This window comes from Pristis pectinata, chromosome 25 (assembly GCF_009764475.1).
Source record: "Pristis pectinata isolate sPriPec2 chromosome 25, sPriPec2.1.pri, whole genome shotgun sequence".
Lineage (NCBI taxonomy): Eukaryota > Metazoa > Chordata > Chondrichthyes > Rhinopristiformes > Pristidae > Pristis > Pristis pectinata.
The window spans coordinates 4,597,106-4,616,971 of record NC_067429.1 but is presented as its reverse complement, the minus strand read 5'-3'; the positions used below and the strand labels follow the sequence as shown (position 1 = coordinate 4,616,971).

Here is a 19,866-nt window from a genome sequence, read left to right as displayed (position 1 = left end):
AGTTAGGCAGATCTCATTTACAACACCAGACTTTGCTTTGTATCTTCTGACATGGGTAAATGTTTTTTAAACCCCACAATAAATAAATTAAATTTACATAACAGCAATGAGATACAAGATGAAAAGCAGAATGATTTTCACACATGCTTACTCGTATAGGTCCAGGAATGAGGAATTCAATTACATGGATAGACTGGAGAAGGGTTCTCGCTTAGGCCATACTAGGTTGAAGGAGATTTGACAAACATGCTCAATATCATAAAGGGTCCAGACAAAGTAAAGGAAGAGAAACTGTTTCCATTGTCAGAAATGTCTAGAACTATAGGATATGGATTTAAGACCAGTAAAAGAACCAAATAAGACTACAGGACATTAAGTTTCATGCAGCAAATAGTTATGATCTGGAATGCACGATCTCAAAGGGTGGTGGAAGCAGATTTAATTATGGCTTTCAATTGGTTCAAAGGGCTGAATAGCCACTTTCTATGCCATATGCCATTCTTTAACTCTGTACAGTTTTCATGGAGAAAACATAACATAGATAAAGACCGTCTAATCAACAAAACAAAGCAAAAAACATTTAGATCAAGAATTTAACTCTTCTACATAATTATAAAAAATTTCAGAATTTTTAATACCTTCAGTCACACAGATGGCCTCATAGAAGATTCGTCATCAACCACTTCAAAATGCACAATGTAACATTTGACTAAAGATTTTAGAGGATAAAGGAACAATGTAAATAGTATATTGCTATCAAGAATGGTCACTTTAACATCAGTAATAATTTCCATATACCCACCAATGAATTTCTAGATTGTCACTTCAAATTGTTACAATATGAGTAACTATATTTGAGAACTAATGTTTCAAGGATATAAAGATTGATGAATGCCTATCCTTGTCACAAAACACGTGGTTTTGTTTTCTGCTCTTTTAACTCTGAATAGAGAGAGAAGGGGAAACAAGAGAAAGCTTGAACGATCTAGTGCCTATTACAAAGCAGCATTGTTCAAAGAGAAAGGCGCTGCTGATTTTAAGTAAGTGGACACGGCTGTGCTTGCACCCACTCACAAACAGAAAACATTACTACCATACCAAAACCAAATGAACAGCAACAGTGTTTAAAGCAGAAATTCACTTACCTAAAGGCAAGAGTTAAAAGACTGAAATCCTGCTAAGAGAACTCACAACTTCACAGCAACATTCTGTGAAAAGCTATCTCAGAGCCACAATCAATTTGCCTTTATTTTTCCTGCTTATGTTCTATCTCAAAGGCCTTGCATTCCCCTATGTTAATCCTCTTAGTCACAAATGCATTATAATTAAAAGAAATACTGCAGCCCGAGTTAAGACTATGCAGACGGCAGAGTAGGGCCCAGCATTCTGTATTTATTACTTACTTGTGCCTCCACGTAGGGTGGAATTCCAACGAGATAGAAAGCCACGCCATTCATCTGTGAGAAAGATGCCTCCGAGTTTTCAGAGTGTAGTACCAAGCCTCACAAACCTATATCCCTACACAGCTTTTAATTTGAAGTCAGTTAGTAGCCTCCCCCCTCCCCAGGCTAAAGCCGTCTATCTGCTCTGCGGAAGAGCGTACATTGGTCCTCTAATTATCATCCCATCCACAGCCAAAGGGGAAAGCAAAATCAACTTCCAGTACTCTGCACCAGGGAATCTGTCAGAGCATTACTGTGAACACAAAGTTGAAATGTACCAGCCAAATAAAACATTTAAAAGCAGCAGCATGTTACCACGCTTGTTCCTTTTATCCGCTTTCCCTAACACAAAGCAGTGGTGTTAGCAGGAGCCTCTTTTTTCTAAATCAGATTGAAAACATTACTGCTGCGATTTAAACAGCAGGCTAAAATGGGAAGAAGAGGAGGCTCCCTGCCAGTAAACATTCCAACTGACAGGGGAAACATGTGACGGAAATGCTGGAACAGCACATGGGCTACAGAGACTGCTCCCAAATCCTGTCTACATAGTACCAAAGAATGCAAGCAGACTAATTACTTTTTTCTGTTAGGATCAAAATCATATCATCTGAAAAGAAAAAGTTCAGAAACAAATATGAAGTACATAACTGCCAACTTTGTCACTAATACAAGTAATGGTTAAAGCTGGAAAAGATAGAAAACTTTTGACAATTTGCTCTCTATTTTACAGAAAGACAGAAGATATATGAAGATGTATTGAACTAATGGTGTCAATCATCTGAAACAAAATCACACATACAGTGGATTTTTCTATATATAGGTTACAAGTAAAAGAATAACCAGAATGGAATCACAATATATCAGTTGTGGCTCAGTTGGTAACATTCTAGCCCAGGTTTATAAAGTTGTGAGCACAAATCTCACTCAAGAAATTACAACAAAAAAAATTATGCTGATGCACTACTCCATTGTGGAATGTGGGAATGCTGTGTTAAACCAAAGCCCTCTTCTCATGGGAACATAAAATACACAAATACTATCTTGATGAGTAGGAGAGTCATCCCCAGTGTCCTGGTCAACATTTATCCCTCAATAAACATATCCAAAAAAAAAGTGTTTACTGGAATTTACTACATTACATTTTTGTGGAATTTTTCTGCATGAAAATTGATTTGCGTTTCCTACATTACAACAATGATTACTCTTCAGAAGTTGTTAACTGGTTTTACAGAACATTAAAGTGTTCAGAGATCAGGAAGACTATATAAATTTATATGTTCCTCCTGTTACACTTATTATCAGTACAAAAGTGGTCCTGTAACATAATTTTAGTCTTATTTTCTTATAATGTTCCATCAGCTTTACTTCCTGTGGGGTGAAACATTACAATTAGCCTATAAAAGCACCAATGTAGACTGATCCAGTTTTTACTCCTATTTTAATATCATTGCAAAGTGAAAATATAAATCAGCATCTGCAATAAAATGTATTATAAACTTGTTTTATTAGTTACTACAGTCCACCATTTGCAGTCTATACTTTAATATTACTAGCTTTTTTATGCATTCAATGTCAATTGGATTTCAGCTGGCTAGTTAATGCATTTTTACAGCAGATGTGGAATAAAGCATCACAATATATAGAATTCTAAGGGATAGCATACTGATTAAAAATAGGTCAAATGCTTTTGGTGTCGCATGATGACATCAACAAATTAATAATCACATGTTCAGTTCCATCTGTCCTAAGCACTACATTCTGCAATGTAGACGACGCATAGATACTTCTTTTCACTATCAATCAAATCTAGACAGCAATCTCCAAAATAAAGATGCTGAATATTGACACATTTAGAATCATGTCTCACATTATTGTTGAAAATAGAAAATTTAAAATGTTTGAAAATACTATATGGATCTTTAGTTTTGTAATTAAAAAAGAAAATATATTCCCATAACTGATTAAAGTTAATCTGATATCTGATTCAAGCAAAATAGTTATCTTCTTGATACTAAAAGGCACATAATTTAAAGATGGCAGGAGAAATTGAAAATAGCACAGAATCCTTGGGCTTTACCAATGGAGGAATAATTTACAAAGTAAGAAAGCTTTATAATTCACTGGCAAGTCTGAGATGGAGAACTGTATCTAATTCAGAGCATGAAATTTTAGGAAGGATATGACCCTGGAAAGGGTTTAAAGATGATTAAACAGAATGGTACTGGGGATGAGAAACTTGACAGAGAGGCAAGGAAAGGCTGTTCTCCTTGAGGAAAAGTATGGAAGGATTTTAATAAAGACATTCAAAACTGAGAGGTTTTGTCAGCTGCAAAGAGGGAAAGTGTTTTGATTATCAAATAAGTGACAAGAGGGTGCAGATTTAAAATAAATGGCAGAAATGTACGTATATGGGACAAATAAAGGGCCAAATGGCCTGATGTACAGCATGATTACATAGTTCTAAAGTTACAAACTTTAAACCAACTGCAGGTGCACTGCAGCAGCTCACCTAAGCTTCCTTAGCAGCAACAGCCAACTCATGATCTGAAAATCCTCCCATCATCCTGACTTGTAAACCTAGCATCATTCCTTCATCACTGTCAATAAAACTTTAGCACCCCATACCAATGGCATTCAGGGTTGGGTAATACATGCAAGGTTCATTGCAGTGCTCATTTCTTGAAAATAAATATAATTTTTTGTTATTCCAGGGCCTTGAGTGCTATTGTAAAGGAACATTCTGGAAACCAAAGATAACTTTCAGTGATTGTAAGAGCATTGAATTTAACAGTTAAAAAAGCATAAGGGGCCTTGAGCAACAAAAAACTTCACAATTTGTTGGTCTTTTGGACAAAGATGAGCCACAATTAGAGTACTGCTTAAAATTCTGGTCACTGCACTTTAGGGTGAAGACCTTAGAGAGCATTCAGATTAGATATACTAGAATAGATCTATAAATGAGGACACACAAGAGAGACTGCAGATGCTGGAAATCTGTAGCAACATACACAAAATGCTGGAGGAACTCAGTAGGTCAGGAAGCTAATGGACAGTCGACGTTTCAGGTCGCGAGCCATCAGGACTGGCGAAGGGTCTCAACCCAAAACGTCGACTGTTCATTTCCCTCCTTAGATGCTGCCTGACCCGCTGAGTTCCTCCAGCATTTTGTGCGTGTTTCTATAAATGAGAGATTTCAATTATGAAGATAGACTAGAGAAACTGCAGTTGCTCCTCATTGGAGAAGAAATGGTCCACAGGAGAGAGGACCAAATCCTGATGGGGTTAGATAGAGCAAATGGAGAAGAAACTTTTCCCATTAGTAAAAACATTACAGACCAGAAGATTTGAGATTTAAAGTGATTGGCCAAAGATCCAAGGATGATGTTTGGAAAAGCTTTTGTTTCATGCAGCAAGTGGTTACTCTCTGAAGTGTACTGGGTGAAAATCTTTAACTGTAGTTTTTAAAATGGATTTGGATAAATATTTAAAGGTATGAAAATCTTCAGCCCTCTGGAGGATGTACTTGATTCAGAGGGCTGGCACTAATATTTATGGGCCAAATGGCTACCTTCTATGTTACAATGATCCTGCAATTCTAGTTTCTTTGCTCCCACTATCTTTCTCTTTTCTACTACCTGTTTTTTAATCTCACTTTCAACAAGTGCCTCAGCTGCTTTCCCCATTTTCACCAAGCCAACGCTTTACCCCAAGGGCTTGCCCACCAGCTCCTTCCATTGTTCTGAATTCACTCCTCTCCCTTCTCTGTCAATATCCTCACTGAGCTTCTAACAAGTTAAGGAGTAGACCATAGAGCTCGTCATGGCTGTTCTTCATTCATTAAGATCATGGATGATCCTATGCCTCAAATCCACTTTCCCATCCAAACCACTTCAAATTTCCCTATGCATTTGTTGAAGCTACTAATCATCCAATTTACCACGTGACATTTATTTCTGAGGCAATGTTCTCCTCCCACCCGAACACTTTCCTAATAGCCATTACCACCTTATTCAATAAAAAACACTGTACTTACAAACTATCACTCCACATCCCATCTGCCTTTTGTCAAAGGTATTCCATCCATCAGCTGCTTGGGAATCAAAGAACAGAACTGACTCCATAATCTCTATTAAGTACACTGTAAAATATATGGCCTGTGTGGTTGGTGCCATATAAACACTTCCCTCCAAATCAGTAGTCCATTTGTTATAGAATGTTAACATATACCACATGAATAAACTAACAGCAGAGTGTCCAGGTATGGTCTATTGGAATTTCAAGCTATGTATACACACACATATCACACTTAACCAAATGCCTATTTTACAAAAAGGTAGTAATATGTTAGAAACGATGATAATGTTTACTTGTATTTTTGATGTCATTTTGCCAGCTTAGCTTAGGGTAGATGTACAGCATATGTCATTCCAGTTAATATTGCTTCCTTATTATATATGCTCTCATATTCTGTATATTCTGTTTTACAATAACAAGAGTGCTTAATATGGCATTTGGCTTTTAGTTTAAATGATAAAAAATAATCTTCAGAAAGCTTTTAAAATATAATACTAAACAGATTTCAACATTTCAGTAAGAATCAAGAGTTCACTTCCTAGTCGGATCATTTCATGTGCTTTATAAATCACGCCATCTAAATAATTGCAAAACCACCATTTAAAGTTATCAATCCCAATGAACAAATTCCTATCATCCAATACGAATAATGTTAATATTCTTCTGTATTTTCAGATACTTTCCATTATATGCCATAGTAACAACAAAATACACCTCAAGGAAAATGTAATGTGATGCACATTGTAAATTAGGATGTTCATCATACAGATTCCTATTCAAAGTATTGAAAGTATTGAAGTTACATTGCTTTAATCCAGTCTCGTAACAGAGGATGAACATAGTTTATCCTAACTCAAGTTGGTCAAAAATGAACTGAATTAAAGAGACATAGCCATGCTTATATTTAGTTTATCCATATCATAGTTAAAATATTGACATGTCAAGTCAATAACTAGCAAAATCTATATAAAATTCATAATCAATTATGTAAATTTGGTAACTAAATACTGCTGACATGTTCCATAACTATAGTAAAACTCCAATAATCCACTATCCGATTGTTCAGAAATCCCAGTGGTTCAGCATCTGATTCATTGGATGCTCATTCCTGCACTCTCTTGAAATACAGCGAGGGTCCAGTTCCCACATTCCCTTAAAACTCATCCAGGTCCGTTTCCCCCTGCTCTCTTTAAACTTAATCAGGCCCATTTCCCCGTGCACCCCTTAAACTCAGTTGATTATGTTTCCCACGCTCCCTTTGAACTTACTGAGCTTCTGTCACCTACTCCCTTGAAACTCACCAGGTTCAGTTTCTCGTGCTCCCTCAAAACTCACCAGGGCTCCATTTCCCACACTCCCTTTAAAACTACCAAGTTCACTGGAAAGCTTATATTACAGTACAACACCTAACAAAAAAGTGAATTAAAAGTAGTAGAAGATTTAATTGGAATATCATCCAATATTCTGGCACCAGTCCCAAGTATGCCAGAATAATGTTTTACTGTTTATTAAAACTTAATCTTAAATTATTTGCTCGTCATCTTTCATACAAAAGTCCAAAAAAAGAGTACTTCAGTTCCTCCACAATCTAGCATTCTCAAAATGCAAAGACCTTTATTTATTCACTACAACTAGTCACGATCAGCCTCCTGTCTTCCACACTCCATAAGCATTTATCCAAAATGTGTGTCCATTTTCTAGCTCACACCCAGACCAGTTTATCCATCACATCTGTATTTACCAGTTACCATGACTCTGGCCATAATTTGATTTTAAAATTCTCATCCTTGTTTTCAAATCTATCCATAGCCTTAACCCTACCTCTCTCTCTCTGTAACTACAAACCCATACCTTCCAAAGTTATCCAGTTTTAGTCTCTTAAGTGCCATTAATTTTAACACTTCCCTCAATAACAACTCCTTTAATTGCCAGTGATTGTACAGTGGAAATCCCTCACTGATGCTCTCTATATTGTTTCCAGTTTAAAGGCAGCTGTTAAGCTTACTATTTTCTGTCCTAATATTTTCCTATGTGGCTCAATGTAAGAATTTTCTTTGACACCATACCTGAAAAATATTGTGGGTCAATGTGCTATGTTGAAGACACAATATACCTATAAGTTATCAATCTATTTATAGGAAGCAGATATCAAGAAATTCTCAGGTTAGGTCACCAAGTGAGATAAGTCCCCAAGAGTGGGATGGTGCCTTAAAGAAATATTGGGGTCAAGAAGAGTATTTGCTGAGGATCGGGGTCTGGAATCAGTGGGGAGGGAAGTGGCACAGGAGGGCAGGTGTGGAGATTGGAGTCTCCATCAAGAGAAATCTCTGACATCAGGGTACAATATTTTTCAGGTATGGTGTGAAAGAAAATTCGTACATTGAGCCACATAAAATATTAGGGCAGAAAATAGTAAGCTTAACAGCTGCCTTTAAACTGGAAACAATATAGGGCACAGGCTGATTGGTTGTATGTTTGGCAGGAATTCAGATGGTGATTGGGGGTTGTGGGGAGGGGGAGATCATGGCCTCAAAGTAGACCAAAGGGACAGTAGCACTGTAAACTTCAGGAAATCAGAGTCAGAATCCGGGCGTCAGGTGGTCACAGATATGAGATTGAGGAGATGGTAAAGGAGAAGAGTGATCAGAAACAGATAAAGAACTTGCTTATCAGCCGTCCATACCAAACACTAACATAATTAAAATATACAATGCTCCCAAATCCTAAGCTGCCTTTTAATTTAAAAAGCTGTACATGTACAAAATTTTTTTAAGTTGTATAACATGCGAGCTTCCTATAGATCATTTCATCTTTTCAATTAATTTCATTCTGAGCTTTTTTGCTGTTCCTTACAACAAAATAACAACATTATTCAAGCATCAGGAACCAAAGTAGTCCTAATCCTTTATTTAGATACTAAATGTACCACAGAATAAAGCATTATGTCCAACTTACCATGTCTAATGTCAAACGAACCTTTGGAGTATGGACATGTAGTTCTAACTAAGGACAGAAAAACAGATGAATCAAAAATCAGTGTTTCAAAGAAATCCTGGTACGAATGATTCAAAAAACCATGCAATCCACGCAAGAAAGTTACTGCACAAAATAAGGGTTCATGGGGTTCAGAATGACAAGCAGATATCAGTAGGGTTAAAAAAAAACAAGAAGATGCTGGAGGAACTCAGCAGGCCAGGCAGCATCCGTGGAGAAAAACAGTAAACGTTTCGGGTCAGGACCCTTCTCCTGTCCTGAAGAAGGGTCCTGACTTGAAACATTGACCGTCTGTTTTTCTCCACGAATGCTGCCCGGCTTGCTGAGTTCCTCCAGCATCTTCTTGTTTTTTTTCATCTAGATTTCAGCATCTGCAATCCTTTGTTTCTCTGATCAGTACGGTTAAAGAGATATTTTCAATATGGCAAGTTGTAATTAATAGGGTGTCTGTGTGCTGGGCTTAGTTATTTGTAATCTATATCCACACCTTAGATGAAGGAAACAAGCCTAGGTTTGCTGACAGAACAAAGGAAGTGTAGAACACAAGGGTATACGCAAGTTTTCAATTTAAATTTTAAATTTTATTTACAGCGTGGTAACAGGCCCTTCTGGCCCAACGAGCCCGCGCCGCCAATTTTAAACCCAAATTAACCTACCCATACGTCTTTGCAATGTGGAGACACGCAGACACGGGAGAACATACAAACTCCTTACAAACAGCGACGGGAATTGCACCCCGATCGCTGGCGCTGTAATAGCATCGTGCTAACTGCTACGCTACCGTGCCGCCCAAATGTTCAGCTGAAGAATAGCAGAGGATGGTTAAAATGAGTGACAAAAGAAATGTCAAATGGGAGGCGTGCAGATATCCATTTTGGCCAAAAGAACAGAAATGCAGAAACTTAAATCCACATCTAATAGGGAGATCCTACAAGAAATACAAAACTAGCAAATAAAGCAACTAATTAGGAAAGAAAACAGAATTGTTCTCGTTACTATAAGAGTAATAGGATTCAAGAGTGAAGGGCTTTGATGAGAACACGCATGGAGTACAGCATAAAGTTTTGGTCTCTTTATGAGGAAGGACATACTTGTCTTAGAGAGAGTGCAGCCAGAATTCACTACATTGCTTCTTGTGTTGAGGGGACTGACCTATGAAGAAAAGCTGAGCAAAATTAGTCCAGAAAAATAGGAGGCAATCCCTGGAAGATTCAGAAGGAGTTTAATTAACATAGGTGGTAATAGGAGAAATCCAGAATTAGGAGCATCATCTGAAGATAATTGGTTGGCCACTTAAACTGAAATAAAAGGGCTCAAATCCTCTGAGGCTTGTGAATTTTTGCAATATTCTACTCCATAGGGCTGTAGATACAAAATAAATTAGAGAGTGACAGATTTTTTTGAACAATAGGGCATCAAGAATTATGGGAATCGGATGGCAGAGTGATTAAGTATCAAATCAGCATGATATTGCTGAATAGCAGAGCAATCTCAGTTACTTTATGGGTGGGGGGGGGGGGGGAACCAGAGTAGAGACAGTCACACAGCTGGATCTGGACAAACTATTGGTAAAAAATGAGGCTTCAATTAAAAAAAAAATCAGGCCTTATACCAACTGCTGAAAGTCACAATGTGCAATCAATAAGCAGAGCTTAAGACTGGCCAGAAAAACAACAGGGCTTTAAGATGAATTATTGAAACCGTGAAGGCACAAGACACCATGAAGAAGCTTATGATGTGACAGAGACAACATACTAATAGAATCAATAACAGCAGAATGGTCACAATAGACTGATGAAGATTATTAGATACATCTTTTTTTAAATATTGACAACAACCAATGATTAAATCATTATAACTACTTTGTGAACATCTAAGTAAATTAGTAAAAAGAGCATATTATGTCAAAACTCGTCCTTTCAATCAGCCCTACAACCGTAGCTGTACATGCCACAACTTCCTTCAAGTCCACCATCACACTCTTCCCTGTGCCGGGTGTTATTTTGCTCAAAATTGTCATTTCCCTTCCCAGAGCAACTGCCATTTCCTTGTGGAGTTACTAAGGAAGTTCGAAATGTCAGCACACCCACCAAGTACACTTTAGCATTCAACTGTTGGAGTAGGTGGAACATGGAAACTTGAAAACTTACTGCCCAGAGCAATCTCTGATCCTCCCATGCTAAGTGGAAATGCTATGTTTATCACAAATAATTTGAACCTTCTTCTGGAAACTTTATTGCTTAGAAAAGAGATTTGAAATTCCTGTTATTCAAGTCTGTGACTTGCTCTCAAGGTATTTTGTACCCAGACTGTAGGCAAAAATAAACTGACCTGGAGGAACCTATGGTTATAGTTCTCATGCTGGTTTCCTGTTGAAGCAATCAAACAGTTATACTGACCACATACATGGAGATTTGTACCAGGCTCTAATGGACTAACCACAGGACAAGAACTCTCTTTCAAGAGAGAAAATAAAGCCCATTTTTTTTTAAACAGAAAAAAACTACTGGAAAAATATACAATTTTAATATAAACAGCACCATTTCTGAGCAGGCAAAACACAAGTAGAAAAATAACACTGCTCAACCAAATGTTTCTTTAAAAGTCTCATCATCAATACCCCTAAAAACATATTTGTTAAAGTATTTAGATTGTATGTAAAAAAAATCAATCAACTGATTTTCTGATAGTTTTGTTTATAACTGAATTCTGGTGACATCAGGGAAACAGCTTTGCAAGAATTACTAAGGTCTAAGCAATCAATTCAGCATGCAAATTAGTAATCATAATAAGACTTCTGTCTGTGAACCTTTACATGTTGGGCCACATTTAAAATACTGTGCACAGTTCTGACCTCTATATTACATAATGTTTATAAATCTCTGGAAAAGATGCAAAATGATTTACAAGAATGATACTGGAACAGAGTTTACAACTATCAGGAAAGAATGAACATGCTACGACTGTTTGCTCTAGAAAAAGAGAAGGGAGGGTCAATGTGATAAAATAGTGAAAAGGTTCAATGGGATAAGTATAGAAAAGATATTGCTTTTGCAGGGACTGAAAATACACAACGGCGTAGATAAAAGGTAATTCTTCAATGCATCCAAAATAGGACAGAAAGTGTTGGAAATACTCAGCAGGTCAGTTCGCATTTGGAGAGGGAGAGGGGGGGAGAGAGAGAGAGAGAGGGGGGGGGAAGAGAGAGAAAAAAAAAATGGAGTTAACCCATTCATGTCCATGGCATTTCAGCAGAACTTGGAAAAGGTAGAAAAAGTAGAAAGTTTTAAGTTGCAGAGAAATGTGGGAGGGAGCAGAGGTAACATAATGGAAGGTCTGTGATGTGACAAGCAGATAAGCTGAATGACAGAAGAGCCAGTAGAAAGAGGTGCGTGCAGAGGTGCAAGTAGCAGGGGTCAAACAAAATCTGAAATTGCCAAAAGAGAGAGAAAAAAACAACACTGGAAATGTGAGATGCATGATCAAAATGGCTGATCGTCCAAAATTGTTGAAATAAATGAACTTTCTGAATTCAATTATTGAATCTGAGACACAACAGTGAACTCAACAATTTCAGATAATCAGCTAATCAGTCTTATGTCTCCTATTTCCAGCATTCAGTTTCTTCTTTCACAATAAGACCATGGCTGATCTGATCTTGGCCTCAAATCCACTTTTCTGTCTAAGCTGCACAACCCATGACACCCCTATGGTTCAAAAATCTATTTCAGCCTTGAATATATTCAATTACTCAGCCTCCTCAGTTCTCTGAGAAAGAAAATTCAAAAAATTCACATCCCTTTGGTTGAAGAAACTCCTTCCCAGTTCAGTTTTAAATGGCAAACCTTTATACTAAATGTAAGCCCCTTTGTTCTCAATACCCCATCAACCTATACTCAGTCAATTTTCCTCAGAATTCTATCAGCTTCAGAACGTATTTAAGAACATATAAAATGGAATAAGTAGGCTATTTCACCCCCCACTTTTATTGTCATTTAATAAAATCATGGACAACCTTTTACCTCAGTGCCACCTTCCTGCATTAACTTCTCTCTTGATTCTGTTATCAGCCAAATATCTATTGATCTCAGTCTTGAATATACTAATTGACTCGGCCTCCACAGCTCTGCCGGGTAGTGAATTCCTAAGATTCGCTTTCCTTTGGTTGAAGAAATGTGTTCTTATCTCTGTCCTAAATGTTAAAACTCTTAGCCTGAACCAGGTTTTAGACACCCCAGCCAAGGGAAACAACAGCCCTGCTTCTATCTTGTCAAGCCCCTTCAGAATTTTGTATGTTTCACGGAGATCACCTTTTGTTCTTGTAAACTTAGTAAAGGCCCAGTTTGCTTAATCTTTCCTCATAGGGCAAACCCACAAAGCTAGGAATAAACCTGATGAACTGTCATTGCATAAACGGAATTAGATAGGTATACTTAGATAGGTATATCCTTCCTTAGGAAGAGGGACCAGATCTTTAAATAAAAATTCCAGGTGAAAATTCAAAGTATTTTCTAATTGCAGTAAGGTGTCTTCAATCTGATACTTGTATCTTATAGCAATAAAAACCAACGTCTGGTTTACCCTCTTCATTGTTACTGTACTGTGTATTAACTCCCAATGATTCATGTACAAAGACACCCAGGTTCCCATGAACACTAACACCTTTCAATCTGAAAAATACTCTGCTTTTCTAATTTTCCCATCAAAGTCAATGATCTCACATTTTTCCACATCACATTCCATGTCCTAACCCATACCTCTGAAGCCTCTATGCATCCTTGTCACAACCCACAACGTCACACAGCTCTATCTCATCAGCAAACTCAGATAATTGGCTGTCATGTTGGGTCCCCTCATCAAAACCACCAATGTAAAGGAACAGCTGAACCCTCAGCGCCAATACTGGGAATACTCTACCAGTCACATCCTCCCATCCCGAAAATGACCTATTTATTCCTGTACTCCATTTCCTGTCTCTTATGAATCATTGAGCCACACCAATTTATTACCCCCAATTTAATTTTGATTAATAACTTTTTGATCATTTTTCTTTATTCTAAACTCCAGTGAGCACAGGCCTAACCTGCTCAACCTATCCCCATAAAATAAACACCCTTCATCCAGGAATTAATTTGGTTAACCTTCTCTGAACTGCCTGCAATGCAACTATATCTTCCCTTTTAAAAGAAAAAGAAACCAAAATTGTACACAGTAGTCCAGAGTCAGTCTCACCAACACTCTGTACAGTTGTAATAATGAATGACCTTGCAATAAAGGGCAATTTTCCATCTGTATTCCTAATTTCTTCATGTTCCTGAACACTAACTTTAAGGACATCCAGATCTCTGTTCAGCGATATTCTGTAGTCCCTCCCTATTTAAAGAATATTTTCATTTTCCTTTTTTCCTACCGAATTGGATAACCTCACATTTCCCGACATTGTACTGCATCTGCCAAATTTCCTTATAGGAAACAGGGTGGGAGGAGGTGAGGGCGAGATAACTGGGTGCTTTGAAGCCCCTGGGACCTGACACTGATTTTAACAATTTCAGTTAGCTCATTTTTTTGTGCTCTACAGATATGGTTGCACCTCTCTATTCTAATGTGTTTCTTTTTTCTTTTCTGTCTCCATCTGCCAGGTTTTATAGTAATTGTTACCTTGATAACTTCGGTCCATAACTTGACAACTTCGGTACGTATCTTACCACAACCATTTCCTCTGTTCTTGTCACTCCTTTCCTCACTACAATTTAACACACTTGTTTCCTTGTGTTTCCAGTTCTGATGAAGGGTCCTTGACCTGAAGCATTTTTGCTCCAATGATATCTCTATGTAGGCTCCTTGTGGCCTCCAAACATAGAACATAGAGCAGTACAGCACAGGAAGAGGCTCTTCAGCCCACGATGTCTGTGCCAACCATAGCACTAATTTAAACTGCACACCTGCCGAGACATGGTCTATAGCCCTCAATTCCCTGCCTGTTCATGTGCTTGTCTAAAAGCCTCTTAAACAAGGCACAACACTAGCAGTCTTTGTATCCTCAGAAATCTGGTTATATATGCTTGGCCCCTCACCCAAATTACGAATGTAGAATATAAATAGTTGAAATATTAATGATCCCCATAGCATCCATCAGCCTAGTTTATCAATCTAAAAATCCCAACATTGTTCCCTGCTATTTAGACAAGACAATGTGAAGATATTACCCCAACCTCATGAGCTCTAATCTTATACAGTGATCCTGTGGAGCATCTTACTGAAGCAATTTTGGAAACACAAATACATATATAACATCCACAGGTTTCCTTTTAGCCACCACGCTAGTCACATCCTCAATGAACTCTAATAATTTATCAAACATGATTTTCCTTTCATAAAACCACACTGACTCTGCTGAATTGTATTTTTGTTTTCCCAATATCCAACTACCACTTTCTTAATAAAAGCATTTCTCAACAACAGATGCAAGAAAAATTAGTCTTGAAAATGTTTAGCGTTTTCCATTCTGCTAAGACCTTTCGAGAATCTTCTAAATTTTGGAACAACCATTACATCCACCATCTCTGCAGCTACTGCTACTTCTTTTAAGACTCTTGGAATCAGTCTGGGGACTTTCAGTTCTATTAGTTTAATTCATACTTTCTTTCCATTGATAATAATAGTTTTAAGTCCCTCCCTCCCTTTTGCCCCAGATTTTCTTTTATATTGGGATGCTTTTAGTGTATTCCTCTATGAACACAGATACAAAATATTAGTTCATCATGTTTCCCATTCCCTTATTCCCCATAATTAATTTCCCACTCATTCTCAAAGTAACATTTGCTTTAGATACTCTTCCTTTTTTACATTCTCAGAGTAACAGTTACGGTCTTTATATTGCTTGCTTATTTACTCTCAATCTGTTTTATCCTTTTTTTTGGTATTTTCTGACCTACACCTAATCTGATCAACATTTTATTTCTTTCCTTTCACTTTGATACTACTTTTAACTTCCTTCATTAGCATGAACAGATCATCATTTTCTTAGAATCTCAATGGAATATATTTTCATTGAGAATTATGGAATACTTTTGTTAATGTCTTTATTAAAATTTAAAACAATTGTTTCAGATTTAAGCTTTTCAATCTTAAACTGCATGTGAAGATCTATATTATGATCCCTCTTCCCCAGAGGATCTTTTATTACAAGATCATTAATCATTACACATGACGAGATCTAGAATAGCCTAGTCCCTGGTTGGTCCCACAACACATTGTTCAAAATAAGGCCCTGCATATTCAAGTCTACAAGCTTATCTTCAAGACCAACTTTGTTCATTTGATGTGTCCAATCTACAAAAAATTAAAGTTATCTACAATAAATGCAGCACCTTTCTTACAAGCCCCCCATTATTTCTTAACTTATACTCTGATATAACTACTGTTAGGAGGCCTGCAGACTATTCCTACCATTGACTTCTTCCTCTTGCATTCTCTTATCTCCACCCAAACTGATTCCACGTTCAATTCTCACAACTGTTCTGATCTTATTCCTACTTAACAGGTTTACCCCACATTCTTTTCTTTCTTCTATCATGTGAAATGTCAAGTAGCCCAGAAAATTACAGAGTAGTCAAAACAAGTGCCTCTATATGAAGGATGGGGAAATGCACAAAATGCCAAACACAAAGGAATTCTGGGGCAGAGGTTGGAAGGGGGTTAAGGAAAGGGAGGCTGTCTAACTGGAGGAGGATACAGACTTAGGGAGACACTTGCCCATGAGGAAATTAAAACTCGCAATTAAGATAAATGCTGAAAGAGAAACTACATTCATGTAATGTCTTTCTCATTTCCAGTGCTGTTGTAATTTAGGAAACAATGCAATCTATAGAGATCAAATACCTCATGCAGAGATCCGATGTGACTAAATTTCAGCAATGCAAATTCTGAGATAAATATTGGTAAGGACATCAAGGAAAACTCACTGCTTTTCCTTGAAAGAATGCCATGAGTATCTTTTATATCTAGTACAGTGTGTTTTGGTTTAATGTTGGCACCTAAGAGATAACAATTCTAACAGTTGAGCAACCCCAGCATTACACTGGAGCATGAATCTAGATTTTTGTGCTTAAATGTATATGGTGGGATTTGAACCCACAACCTACTGAGACAGAAACAGGAGTATCACCATTTGAGCCACAACTAATCTGTTAGAAGTACCCAAATGGTAAGACATCATATAAAGTACAAAATTAATTGCTATCTTGTTATAAACTCAAGATATCTGCTTTATCTCACTGTAAGCAATTATCAAAATAACCCCTAAAATAAACTCTCCAGCTGACATTCCACAGAGAGATTTCAATAGATAATAATCTGGCATCATAAGCAAGAGAGCTTGCAATTAATTGCACTAAAATCTAAAAAGATCATTGTTAGTAAGTGCAATTTAAAGATGGCAAGCTGGTTAAAATGTTTTAAATGTGATCTGTAATGCTCCAGAATAATTTTCCTTACTACAACATGACAAATGTAGTAATTTAATAGATGGGTTCCATACATAATTATTATTCTAGATTTAACTCAAGGTAGCAATCAAGTCAGCAAAAATATTCAACTAAACATGCTAGATGTTAACTGAAACCAGAATCATGTTTTGAAATCCAAATCAACATGACAAGAAATTAAATTAACTATTCGGAATATGTGGCAAAGGTGGTTAGCTAAACAGAATAGTGCAAAATCACTTAATCAAGGAATGAGGGAAGAAAAAACCCTGCAAACAAAATTGGTTCTGGTTAGGTCTATTTTCAAGTCAGGCCACATTTTTACATTTTCTCTTGAAGAACAAAAGATGATTAAGTCCCCAGCACCTGATAGGATCTATCCCAGGTTATTGAGAGAGGCAAGAGAAGAGATTGCTGGGGCCTTGACAGAGATCTTTGTATCCTCTTTAGGAACAGGTGAGGTCCCAGACTACTAGAGAATAGCCTACGTTCTACCTTTGTTTAAGAAGCGTAGGAGGGACAAACCAGCATATTATAGGCCAGTAAGCCTTACATCAGTGGTAAAGAGATTAATGCAGAAGATTCTTAAGGTTAGGAGCTACTCACATTTGGAAAAGCATAGACTTATTACTGATAACCAGCATGCATGTGCAGGGGGAGATCATGTCTTACAAACTTTAGGGTTTTTTTAAGGAGGTGGCAAAATTGATTGATGAGAGTAGTGCAGTGGATGTTGTACATATGGACTTTAGTAAAGCATTCAACAAGGTCGCTCATGGTAGGCTGATCCAAAAGATTAAAGCACACAGGATCCATGGTGACCTAGTAGATTGGACTCAACATTGGCTTGATAATAGAAGACAGAGGCAGTGGTGGAGGGGTGTTCTTCTGACTGGAGGTCAGTGCTGTTTCGCAGGGATAAGTGCCAAGGCCTCTGTTGTTTATGATATAGATAAACGATTTGGACAAAAATGTAGGTGGGCTGATTAGTGAGTTTGCAAGCCACATAAAATTGGTGTAGTTGTGGATAGTTCAAAAGGTATTGGTATCGGTTTATTATTGTCACTTGTACCGAGGTACAGTGAAAAACTTGATTTGCATACCAATCGTACAGGTCAATTCATTACACAGTGCAGTTACATTGAGTTAGTACAGAGTGCATTGAAGTAGTATAGGTAAAAACAATAACAGTACAAAGTGTCACAGCTACAGAGAAAGTGCAGTGCAATAAGGTCACAACAAGGTAGATCATGAAGTCATAGTCCATCTCATTGTATAAGGGAACCGTTCAATAGTCTTATCACAGTGGGGTAGAAGCTGTCCTTAAGCCTGGTGGTATGTGCCCTCAGGCTCCTACCCGATGGAAGAGGAGAGAAGAGAGAATGTCCTGGGTGGGTGGGGTCTTTGATTATGCTGGCTGCTTCGCCAAGACAACGAGAGGTAAAGACAGAGTCCAAGGAGGGGAGGCTGGTGTCTGTGATGCGCTGGGCTGTGTCCACAACTCTCTGCAGTTTCTTGCGGTCCTGGGCAGAGCAGTTGCAGGATATAGACCAGTGGGAAATATAATCAGAGAAATGACAGATGGAGTTTAATCCAGACAAGAGTGAGGTGTTGGCACATTGGGAGGTCAAATGTAAGAGGAAAGTATACAGTAAATGGCAGGACCCTTAGGAACAATGATGTATAAAGCGATCTTGGGATGCAAGACCATAGTTCCCTGAAAGTGGCAACACAAGTAGATAAGGTGGTAAAGGCAGCATACGAGATACTTGCTTTCATCGGTCAGGGCACTGAGTATAAAAGCTGGGAAGTTATGTTGCAGCTGTATAAAACTTTGATTAGGCCACATCTGGAGTATCGTGTGCTGTTGTTGTCACCATATTACAAAAAGGATGTGGAGGCTTTTGAGAGAGTGCAGAAATGGTTTACCAGGATGTTGCCTGGATTGGACAGCATGAGATATAAAACGAGGTTGGACAAACCGATTGTTTTCTTTGGTGCACAGAGGCTGAGGGTTAACCTGATAGAAGTATATAAAATTATGAGAGGCATAGATAGGGTAGATAGTGTTATGGACTGGGTTACTATTGGTGAATGTCCCTTTAAGATAGAGCATAGTGGTGTGTGTGTGTGTGTGTGTGTGTGTGTGTGTGTGTGTGTGTGTGTGTGTGTGTGTGTGTGTGTGTGTGTGTGTGTGTGTGTTGGCGTGGTTACGACAACAGAAGATAAGGACGTAATGATGTTTTTGGGGCAGACAGTTGGAGTCAGTCAGAAGGAAGAGAGGGAGAGAGAGAGAGACCAGCCTACTAGTCTCTATCGATGGATGAAAAACAGTAATTGTGTCTGTCACTACAATCCACGTATGAACTTTCGGAGTAATCCAGTGGAGTCCACCTTGTCATTAACCTGTAGAGGGAAACAGGTATTTGTGTGGACGGCGACATCTCAGATGCCTTTCAGGGTGGCAGATACTTCGGAACAAAGCAGTTGAGTCCACTTTTGTCGTTAACCTGTAGAAGGAAACAGCTATTTGTGTGGACGGCCACAATTCCAGTGCCTTTCGGGGTGGCAGGTGCTTCGGAACAAAGCAGTTGGGTGGTCACTGCTGAGTAAACACTGAGGTGTCGTTTGGGTTCCATCGTGGAACATTTGGATTTCGTAATTACTCTCTATTTTCTCTCTACATCTACGTTTTGTCTTCAGTCAATGGTGGTTGTTGAAGAAGCCTTTGCTCACGTTTTACCTTATGGCTTGCTGAACTGAACTTTAAGAACCATTCCTGGACTTGGAGTTTGGGAATTTGCCACACACACACTACGAGTTTAGTTTTTGGGGTTAATGTTTAAGATTTAACATTTTTTTACTTCTAA

General features: G+C 37.9%; 1 protein-coding gene across 4 annotated transcripts in view; it reads right to left on the bottom strand.

The window, feature by feature from the left end:
* Positions 1-19,866, bottom strand: part of LOC127582867 (rho GTPase-activating protein 21-like) — a 302,839-nt gene that overhangs the window by 190,689 nt on the left and 92,284 nt on the right. For 2 of the 4 annotated variants that reach the window (XM_052038469.1, XM_052038472.1), the window contains exon 3: positions 8,472-8,519. The exons of 1 other annotated variant lie outside the window; for it this stretch is intronic. In XM_052038469.1, the coding sequence (XP_051894429.1) occupies positions 8,472-8,519 (48 nt within the window). Of the gene's footprint in view, positions 1-1,403; positions 1,961-8,471; positions 8,520-19,866 lie in introns of those variants that run through there. One more of the 4 variants, XM_052038471.1, reaches the window with a different exon arrangement.